Source organism: Molothrus aeneus, chromosome 5 (assembly GCF_037042795.1).
Source record: "Molothrus aeneus isolate 106 chromosome 5, BPBGC_Maene_1.0, whole genome shotgun sequence".
NCBI classification, from domain to species: Eukaryota; Metazoa; Chordata; class Aves; order Passeriformes; family Icteridae; genus Molothrus; species Molothrus aeneus.
This window is the reverse complement of record NC_089650.1, coordinates 22,323,856-22,334,981: the sequence shown is the minus strand read 5'-3', so window position 1 is coordinate 22,334,981 and position 11,126 is coordinate 22,323,856. Positions and strand designations below refer to the sequence as shown.

The following is an 11,126-nucleotide window of genomic DNA, read 5'->3' as shown; positions in this document are numbered from 1 at the left end:
CTGCTGCTTCTCCTCAGCCCACCCCTTCCCTGCCTTTTTCTCTGCTTCCTGAAACCATGAGCAACGATATCCAACTCTGACATCACTGTAAAGTGCAATGGCCAGGAATGGAGGAGAATGGGAGGAGCGAGAACATGGAAAAAGAGATAAAACGGGAGGCTTGGGAAAGGAGGAGGAGGAGGGGAAATCAAAGAGGTGGCACTTGTCACCAGTGCTGCACTACTCACAACTCCAGTATCCCACAAACTAAGGACGACTCAGAAGAGTAGCTGATGGGATTGATCCCACCCCACCCTCCCATGCTCCACATACATCCCCAGTCCCTCCCCGCGCTCTTCCCCTCTCACTCAAACGTCAGACTCAATACTGGAGAGTTTCTCATAAACATGCCCGTTGCTGGAGCCATTGAAAGCCCTGGGGTTTTTGTTGTTAGGCACACAGGGGTTGGACTGGTTCCCTATACAGATGTCCTTCTGGAAACGGGCTGGCACAGCCCCATGAAGGGCTGAGACCACCGGCTTGTTGGTGGTGACAATGGCTCGGAAGTCTGGCCTGGATTTGGGCCCTCCTGCCACCACAGGCTGCCTGAAGAAATAAGATTTGCTGCCGTGGAGCAAGCATTGGTCATCCCCAAAAGTGGGGATGAAAGGGTTTTGGGTGACCCGGTCGGGGTAGAGCGACTTGCTGAGCATGTAGCCCCCACTGCTGCCGGGGTTGTTGTGGTGGTGGTAGCTGGTGGCGGGCACTGAGGACTTGTTGTTGGCAAAGGTGGTCTCACTGGCTGGCATCTCAAACATGTGGGCGTAGGGGCTCCCCTCCAAAAAGCGGCCCTTGTCCTTGAGGCTGACGCTGCGGGGGGCCAGGGCCGAGTCATCCTTCTGCAGGTCCACAAAGGTGTCGTAGGAGTGCTGCCGGCGGAGTTTGTTGCGGTTCTTCTTCTGCACCTTAGAGGCAGAATTGGAAGGGCTCTGAGGATATTTGGAGGAGGAGGTGGCACTGGTGGCCACGGGCACAGGGGCAGGCGGCTGGTCCAGCTCTTGGAGGGAGTTGTCCTCACTGATGTCGTACAGGTTGCCTGCTTTCTTACAAGCCTCACAGCGGATGCAGGCCTGGCGGGTGGAGTTCTGCCCCACCGTTGATGGCGTGTAGTTGTGCAGCTTAGAAGGGCAACTGCGGCAGAAATTAGCCCCGCTCCGGTCCTCCCAGTCTAGATTGGTCAGGTTCTTCTCCCACGGCGCTGGGACCCCGCTCACAACGCTATGCTTGTGCTCATTGCTTCCACCAAACTCGCCTGAGCCGTGCTTGTGATGGGCCCTGTTAGTGCAGGATCCACCCCCTCCTCCTCCCGTGTCACGCTTAAAGTCATCTCCCCGTTCTTTGTAGATATCCGTCAGGTCCACGTGCTCCCAGTGCGGTGAGTTCTCCTTGGTCCGAAACTGGTCAAGGTAGAAGTCCCGCAGCCCTTCCTTGTCCCTGAAGTAGCGCTTGTGGTCAGGTGAGCGGGGTGGGCGCCGGCGGTAGGCCAGCTCTATCTCATCAAATTCCCTCCGAGACTTGGCAGAGGCTGGGCGCTTCTTCAGGCTGTCCTTGTACTGCTGCTTCCGCCTCTTGGCTGCATTGCCCTCAATGTTGCCATAGGTGACCGTGTGAGTGGAAATGTCAGAGACGTCTGAGCGGATCAGGTCATCGTGGGTCCCACTGCCCCCGTAGCGGTCACTCTTGAAGGAGAACTTGCCATAAAGGTCACCCAGCTGGCTGTGCTTGGCAGGGGGTAAGCCCAGGTCCAGGGGCTTCTTCCCGATGGAGCGCGACTGGGCGTTGAAGGGCGGGTTGTCACAGTCATAGAGCCCATCAATGGAGCTGGTGCTGCCAATGCTATGGGGGCGGTGGTGGTGGTGGTAGTGGTCCTGATACACATTGCTGTCCTTCAGCTGGAGATTGCCAAAGGTCCTTTCCACCTCACTAATGTAGTCACTAAAGAGGTTCTCCTCACAGGGGGGGTTGTTGTAGGATTTGCAGTCTGAGTGGGTGAAGCTGCGGCGGTGCTCAGAGATGTCGTAGACGGATGACTCGCGGCGGATAAAGTCCAGGGCACTCTGTGGTGAGCCATTGACCCCTGACAGGTTGGCCATGTTCTTGGCTGTCCGAAGCAGGCGGAGGATGTTGGAATGAGTGTTGTTCATAGTTGCTGTGGGGGAGTTCATTGCTGACTGGCGTTCTTCAATGGCCACGCCGTGGATGCAGCTGTAGATACCCTGAAATGAGAGAAAGAAAGGAGGTGAGCAGTCCTCCAAAGAATACACAGAGGGGGACCTGAACTGACAAGCACCCTGTGCATCAAGAGTCTGTTCCTGTAGGATAGTAGGGCCTATCTGCTTTCCATCGTGAAGCACAATCAAATCAAATGAAATCAGATCTGCTGTACCCATCCTTGCTGTTCTGACCCTGTTTCTTGGCCCTCACATTTTTCTTTTCCCTCCATTCCTCTTCCTCTGCTTTGTTTCAAGTTGTATCTCCAGGATGCAGGAATGCCTGCTTGCATCTGTGAGAGTTAGTCAAATCTAGGAGGTATAACACAGAATTGCAAATGGGGACAATAATATCCTTGGGAATAAAAGAATCAAGACAAATGATTCTGTGGGGATGAGAGGATGAAAATCTGTTTTGGCCCCTGAAAATCATCTGGGCATCAGTGAATCAACAAGACAGGAGCTATCTTAAAAGGGAACAGCTTCATTTGTCATAAACTTAGCTACCTTTATCACCAGTACAGATTAGAGAAGGAAACAGAGAAAGAGCAGAACTCTAGGATAGGTATTTAGGTACTTTGCATGTGGTTGACTGAGGTACAACAGAATTCTTAATTGCATTCTGTCAAATTTAACAGTGATAACAGGCTCTAAATTGACACCCCTGAAAACCGAAGTCCTCTATTCAGCCTCAAATCAGATAACAGAAAGGCCCAATTTCTCCACGTTCTCCACAAGCTCATTTCACCCATGACTGTTTGCAAGGGCTATCCCTAGGAACAGAACAAAAGGGGCTCCTTTATTCCCTGACCTTCCAAGTGGTGCCTGATGATTAATGTCAATTGTGAAACAGACACCATCACATCATGTTATCATGGTTTCTCAGCAGCTAGCAGATGATGAACACTTTTCAGACCTTTCACCAGCCTGGCCCAGGTCTAAGAGATAACCACAGAATGAAATAATCTATTCTTAGCTTAGGGTCACCAAACACAATGCCCCATCTCATCTCCAGACTAAACCACATAAGAAACTAACAATATAGAAGAGAGGCTGAGCCCTTGCATTCTAATGGCTTTGTCATTTCTCTTGAATAATACGTTATGCAGCAATTATATACTCCTTGTACAATCAAAGTAACTTCTGCTACATCCGATGCTGAGCTAAAAAATGCCAAGGTTTGACCTCACTTCAGAATGGATCAGGAGAATGGATCAGTGGCTTGAAAGAAGGAAAATAAAGCTCCAAACGGGATACTTCTAGCAACACTAATAGTAGAAGATGACTCAGAAATGGCTAGAATCTGTTTTAAATGTAAATGTTGTACCCTAAGGCAGATTTGCATAAAGCAATTGCTAAGTTTATGTGGTCATCCTCTGTAAAAGATTTCTGCATAGTTCAGGGCATAGCTTTCGGTTAAGGACTTCTGACTGTCAATGAAGGCACACTTCTAGTTAACAAAAGGTCAGCTGAAAAGCTGTAATTTAGAGGACAATGTAAAACTCTTGAATTTCTAATCATGCCATCCATCATTACTTGATTACAACTCCCAACTCACTTTGGAGGAGCAAACAGTAACAGTTAACTTGTCTTTTCCTGTGTTTTCATCTCCATGTGAAATTTCCATTTCCTTTACCATAATCCAGCAGACACCAGACATGTCACAGAAAAGAACTAACATGTTTTTGCAATGTTAACAGTGCAAATCTGACACTGTGCAGACCGCCACCTGTGTATTAGACAGTCTTGGTGGATATTCCCATCTCCAGTACCTAGGACTGTGTAAATAAAGCCTCTGTTTGTCCCTGACAGTTAATGGCACTCACCCTGCTGATGGAGAAGACCACACCAGGCTTGCCAGAGCAGACACCCATGAAGCAGTGGCGGAATTGCCAGTAGAAGAGATGCTCACAGATGAAGGTGATGAGACTGAGGGCCATGGCTGCTCCCAACATGTAGAAGACACCTGCCATGTTATCTATATCCAGCTGGCTGCTCATAACCTCATTCTTCTCATTGTGACAAATGCCAGTAAGCCAGAGAGCTTCCAGCTCTTCCATCTCCCCTAGAATGACAGACAGGAGGAAAGAAACAGGTAGGATAATCCTGCAATGGCTGAAGAGCTCAAACTGGGGCATACTGAAAGCAAGATCTAACATAATTTCCAGTCTTCACGTTCTTTTTCCACATCTCCAATATCCATAAAATATCCTGACTGCCCTTCTGATGTGGGCAAGTGCCATTTGTCACAGGCAAGTCAACAGGATTTTTCCAAAGTTGATATTAGCCATAACAAGCTGTACCACAGGACACAGCTATGATGCTTGCTGGATGTCTACACTGAGATCCTGAAACAGTTGTTCACCACATGACTGAAGACCTGGCCTCAAAAACTTCCACTTTCATTAAGTCAATGAAGGGAAAAATTAGTGACTGATAGTGGTAGACAAAAATTAATCATGTCTAGATGAAAACATTGTATGTTTCCAACTCGGAATCAAAATATTGATTTTTTTCCATCAATTTTTGTTTCCATCATATCCATAGCTCATTAAAACCAAGTGCAATGTTCCAAAAAACATTTGAGTATTTTTACTTGTTTTTCTTCCCTTCAATTTTGTCCAAATTCAACACTTACAAGGGCTTTGACCAATCAAAAATTTTCCTAATTCGTATCAGCTATGAGCAAATGTTCTGTACTCTAATTTCATACACCACTTACTACAGTTATGGTGCTTTCATGAGGGGTGAGAGAGAGGTAAACACACACACACATGCACAAATATTGGGACATTCAGAACAAACTAATTTTGCAGGATGACAAATTGTTTCATGTTTTTAAAAAGTTTATTTTTCACATTTTCAATCTCCAGTCCAGTGGCAGGGGAGAAAAATTATTACATTTAAGAAGTGTCATAACAGAGTCTTTGAAGCTTTGTGGAGAACTTATGTCCCTCTCTGCAATAATACATACTAGTATTTTTAAGAAACAGAACAATCTCTCTGTCAGGTGGCCTATTTTCTGAAGTATGTCCAAGTTATGTTTTTTCCATATTTATAGTACTGTATGTTATTTTCAGATTTCAGGGGAGAAAAAGAATACTTATAAATAAAATAACCTGTGAATTTTATTTATTCATAAAAAAAGGACACAGGAAAATGTAATGTGAAATGGAAAGACAGGAAAATACTTGCTAAGAAGGAATTTATTTTCCCATGAGCAGTCTTTCTTAATACTAGCATTTTCTCTGTAAATTAAGAAGTGAACTATGTAACTATAATGTTCTAATTAAAAACTCATTCCAAAATATGCTTCTGAGTCTCAAGTTTTTCTTTTTTTTTTTTAATTTTGTTTTGGGCTATTTTTAGGTTTTGGAAAATCTGATTTAGCTCTTTCATCCAGAAATATTTATCAATTCAGTTAGCTCTGCATGAATTGATCCTGTCTAGAGCTATAAAGTATGGAATAACCACAGACAGTCCAGTATAATTAGTGGGTTTGGTCATGGCAAAACCTCAAAGCTAGTGAAAAATTCACACCAGAGTTCTTGTTTTTACAAGATATTTTGCACATAAGATATTTTTCAAACATACATCTGATCTTGTTCTATGAAAACTTTAGTGCTTTTGTCACTAAAGTCTTTTGATGATACTGCTACCCTGCATCAATAACAAGAAAGACGTGAAATTCTCGCATTTTTGGTGTGTTGCCTCTAAAAAAACCCCATTAATAATTCCATGTTCTCAACTCACATCTGAAGCACCAGAGCTAGAAGCTTCCATTTCTTACCATGCAAAACTCAGTATTTCTTAGGAAAATTCCAGCACTTCTCTTTCTTGTCACTTACCATCTCCAAAAAGCTGTAGAATCGCCAGATCAACCTGGCGCTTCCAGCCTGAGTCCTTCTGGATGGCAATGCCATAGCCAGTGGAGGCAAACACTTTCCCACTCCCAATTGTCACCAGCTTGCAGCCTTCATCTCTGCCAGCCATGTAGTTTAGCACTGCTGCATCATAAATGAAAGCATCCAACTTCCTGCACAGAGGCAAGAAACAAGAGGGTATAGTACAGAAAACATAACATCTGCATGAAATCAAAGGTGGTTTTAGGAAGCTAAGCAAGAAATTAACCTCTTTAAGATGGACTGCAATATGTCATGTAGAATCATAGAAAGTTTTTGTTGGAAAGGATCTTAAAGACCTCTTAGTACCAACCCCCACTGCAATAATCCGTGGTTCTCTGGGCTTTGTATGGGTCCAGTCCGGCTAGCTGGAGCCCAAGCCCACACGGACCTGCATGGACTGAAGATAAAAGATGAGAAGGCTCTTCCCACGTGGGAGCGAGTGTCCTGTTTATTGGCTTGGGATGGGACACTGCTGGCCACAGCGACCCCCCAGGCAGGAAAGAGGCCGAACCTTTACCTGCAGTGGGGTTTTATCCCCCAGGGGAAAGGGGACGGGGAAAGAGGACCGTGGCCAATGGGATGCCATTAGGGAGGGGCGAGGGGAGGGGATCCATGGGTCCAGGGGTGTAGAAAGGAGTGCATGGGGAGAAACCATGGGATGAGGAAGGGGGAATAATCTAATGACATACCACACTCAGTACAAAATTCCCAGTGCAAAACAACCAACTAAATGAACTATTTAGTGCAATACAACACCCCATGACATAAGCAGGAACACCTTCCACTAGATGAGGTTGCTCAGAGCCCTATCCAGCCTGGCCTCAAACACTCCTAGGGATGGGGCATCCACAACTTCATCACCTCACAGTAAAGTGCCTCACCACCATCATGCAAAAGATTTTTTTTCCTAATATCTAATCTTTCAGATTGAAAGCATTCCCCCTTGTCCAGTCAGTACATGCATTAATTAATCCAGCTCTCTTGTAGGCTCCCTTCAGGAAGGTCACCCTAAAGTCTTCTCTTCTGAACAATCCCAATTCTCTCAGCTTTTCCTTGTAAGGAGATGTGCTCTATCCTTTTAATCATCTTGGTGGCTTCCTCCGGACTTGCTCCAGCAGGTCCATGTCCTTCCTATGCTGGAGACCTCAGAGCTGGATGCAGCACTACAGTTGGGGTCTCACCCATGCAGAGCAAAGGGGCAGAATCCCCTCCTTCATCCTGCTGCCCATGCTCCTTTGGATGCAGCCCAGGATACAATTGGCTTTCTGTGCTGTGAGTGCCATTGCTGAGTCGTGTCCAGCCTCTTGTCCACCTGCACTCCCAAATCCTTCTTGGCAAGGCTGCCCTTGATCCCTTCATGCCCCAGCTGGTGTTGATACCAGGGGTTGCCCCAACCCAAGGTGCAGCACCTTGCTCTGGGTCTTGTTAAATCTCATTAAATCCCCATGTGCCCACTTCCTGAGCCTGTCCAGGTCCCTCTGAATGGTATCCCATCCTTCAGGTGTCATCTTCACTTTCAGCATAGTTAGATTAAAATCTAAGCCTAAAGCTGTCTTACAGGTGAATCTGGGTTATAAATGAGGATCGTCTATTTTTTTTCTGACTATGTGCTAATCATCATTTCTGATCTTAAAGGAAATTTGGAATACACACATACTGCAAGATAAAGGTGAATGAAGAAGAAGTCAAGGGGATCTATATCCTTAAGAATAGCTTATATTTCTCTACTGCCTTTCATCTCAAAAGAATCTAAAATGCCTTATAAAATGTATCAATATTAGACAGCAAAGTAGGGATTGAAGTAAGGAAAATATTTTCTCCAATTCAAATACTGGCATGACTTAGCTGAGAACAACGATTTTATTTTTCAAATCAAATACAGTCAGGACATTATGTTTAACCCCTCAGTTACTGTGAAAAGTACTACCAGATCTTTACCAATGTCAACTGGCCACAAGAGCAGCTTTATAGTTTACCCTGTTGAATTGGTCTTTGTTAAAGAATTTTTAGCTGAAAATCACAACAAAAATTCTGTTTCAACACAAGAAATCCCCATTATGGACTGTGTAGAGAGCACAATGGCGTGATGAGAGCCTTTTCACACTACAACAAATTGATTTGGATGTGGGGTACAGTCTCAGGAAGCTGCATCTTCCACAAACCCAAAGACAGCAGATGAGTAAATCCTCCCACTAGATCTGAAATGAAACATTTTCTGATAAATCCTAAGATCTTCCAGTTGCACATTATCTCTCGCATACTATGTTTACAACACACCTCCTGCACATATATTTACAGTATGGTGATTATCTCAGTTCAAGTGCTTATCTGTGAGGAGGTCTGTCCAAGGGTGAATATGAAGCCAGGATGACATCTATCACAAGTGATGACCTCTATCTCATCCATATATTTCCAGGACAGTGCATATTTATTTCCTGAATGATGACTGTCCTGGCAAATGTACCTTCCCAGGATGACATCCAACTATGGTACAGCCATTTCTAATGGGCTGCGGGCCTTTGAACCTGGCAAACAGGTTTAGGAATATTCAGTCAATCTAGTAATTAAATTGGCTAAACATCTTAATTTGTGCTTTGAAATGAACTTTCTCCTAAGAGTACAACATGAGTGTAAGCAAAAATGTTTTTTATTCACTGTGGCTGGGCTCTGACAACCAAAATGGTCAGTTCTGAGAGCAGGTCTTTAATTACAAAGGACAAAGGCTTGCAAAATGTCATTTTGAGTTAGGTCCTTTGCAGATTCACTGTTATTAAAATAGGATGAGCTATTCAAGCATGCTTTTTGCTAACGATTTTTCCCATGTCTCCAAAATTACCCAAGGAAATGCTTACATTTTTATACTTCCATATTATTCAAATAATGTTTTGTTTAGCCCTAGATACTAAAATATTCCAGAGAGTAGGCTACTTCCAAACTATTTGCTTCAAACCTACCTTCCATTATACTGTATTAGCTGGTGATACACTGGGGTGGGATTAGTCTGACAGCTTCCTGATTAACATAATCTTTTATACACAGAAGGCGGGAAAACAAAGGAATTTCCAGATGACAATGTAAATGCTCTGAGAAAAACTTTGTCCACAGAGACCTGTGAGCTTTTCTTCTGTATGCATAAAAACCCATCAGCATGAAACATCTCGATGAAGCAAGGTCTCGGGGACCAACACACACATGGATTATGTACACAGGGATACAGGAGATCCTCCTTTTCCTTTTTTTTTTTCTTTTAATTCTTATAAACACAGCAAACCAAGAAACTTTTATACAGATATCAATAGAAAAACCTGGTAAAAAGAACCACAGAGTCATTCTCCTGTGCTCCTGTGCTGTGTGTGGTCTTGCTATACTTTTAACCATGGAATGACAATCGAGGCTCATTTTTCAAACCCTAAAACTTAAATTTTCCAGACAAGCATGCAAAAAGTCAGGTTTCTGTGGTGAGTAAGCATGCAAGAAAGCCTCACCCAGTCTTCAGCGAGAACAGAGCATCGTCCACGCCCCTCTGATTGAACTTCACCATGTAGCTGTGCATTTCAGGGTAGTTGTTGCGGATGTTCCTTTCCGTGCTGCCGTTGGGAACTGTCCCGAAGCGGAAAGGGGGTGAGAAGTCATTTGGTTTCTGGAACTGAAGAGACAGAAAAAGGAATATTTCTCACAGTCTTTCAGATGGAAGCAGTCATCTGGTTGGAAGAACATCAGAAGGTTGATCTGATTTTATTTTACTATCATGTAGAAAACATAATTGAAAAGATATTTTATTGTTTTCAAACATGAATATCTCCTATTAATGCCAAAGACCTAAGAAGTAAATCTGAGCAAGTTGTTCTTTTTCTCTACTCTGGATTAAGTGCATGAAATAGTCAGTGATCAGAGATTAAGTAGGAGGTTAGATAAAAGCAAAAAGGAAAGGGAAAATGTAACAGTGGTGCTGGAACACAGTCAAGAAACGGTTTCCAATAAAATCTATGTGATGTGCTTTTTATCCACAACTGTCATTTAGTTCCCAAGAAGTATCTTTTTCAGCTCTGCGGATGCCTTTACACTTCCTGGTCCTGACAGAGATAGAAAAGTAATTAATGAGCAGAGATGCCTCTCAGCACACCTCACACCCACTTCACCAAACAAATTATTAGCTTTCAAAGTTTTGGGCAAATGTCCCAAATAAAATGCTGTTAGTGGCTGCAAGTTACTAGTTACATTTGATGCCCAGAACAGAGCTGGCAGAACACTCCAAAGCTTTTGCTGCTCACAAGAAATACATTCATCATATCATTCCCCCACGGCTGAAAGCCCCTGAGATTTTATATGCCACTTGCTTAACTCAAGTCATAATCAATGATCTCTGGGATTTTATGAGGAGTAAAATTTAGACTGTCAATTATCAAGACTGCTTAAAACCCCTAGAACCAGCAGATGAGAAGAAGCACAGAATTATAAACTAGGAACTGAATAAGCAGTAAAGAAAAAGATGCAAAGGTAGGTTAAATGGAAGGAAGCCTCCTCCTCTCTGGATATATCAAGCAGTAGCTTGCCTGGTGTTATTTCTTGGGTCCCAAATGTGACTGTGTATTTCTATGATCCTGAGAAGCACAGGCTGTTGTTAGACAACAGGCTAATGGTCACACCAAAACCATTTAAGAGAGGGAGGGCACCTGGTTCATGAATACGTGCAATCATGCACTGCCACCTTCTACAGGCCTGCAATCCACAGATAGTTCTAGCTTAAAACACGTGCAGATGAGCCTTGTTCTTAAGCTCTACTTAAAGCCATTTTGGAACTTGGTCAGCTCAGCTGAGGAGGCCAGAGCCCCCACAGCAGTGTGTCTTGTTCACATCTCAGCCATGAGGACAGCTAGAAGCTGGGTCTGTGGGTAGATTACACACTGTTCACTTGTTTCTGTGTATCAGCCAACTCATCTCCAGTTAGGATGGCAAAAGGGGCTAACTTGCA

At 44.0% G+C, this 11,126-nt stretch overlaps 1 protein-coding gene across 2 annotated transcripts in view; it reads right to left on the bottom strand.

Moving 5' to 3' along the window:
• Positions 1-331: 331 nt before the first annotated feature.
• Positions 332-11,126, bottom strand: part of GRIN2B (glutamate ionotropic receptor NMDA type subunit 2B) — a 205,589-nt gene continuing 194,794 nt past the window's right edge. For both annotated transcript variants that reach the window (XM_066549660.1, XM_066549659.1), the window contains 4 exons: positions 9,640-9,800; positions 6,098-6,285; positions 4,076-4,314; positions 332-2,255 (listed from right to left, as the gene is read on the bottom strand). In XM_066549660.1, the coding sequence (XP_066405757.1) occupies positions 348-2,255; positions 4,076-4,314; positions 6,098-6,285; positions 9,640-9,800 (2,496 nt within the window). In that variant the 3' untranslated portion in view covers positions 332-347. The remainder of the gene's footprint in view (positions 2,256-4,075; positions 4,315-6,097; positions 6,286-9,639; positions 9,801-11,126) is intronic.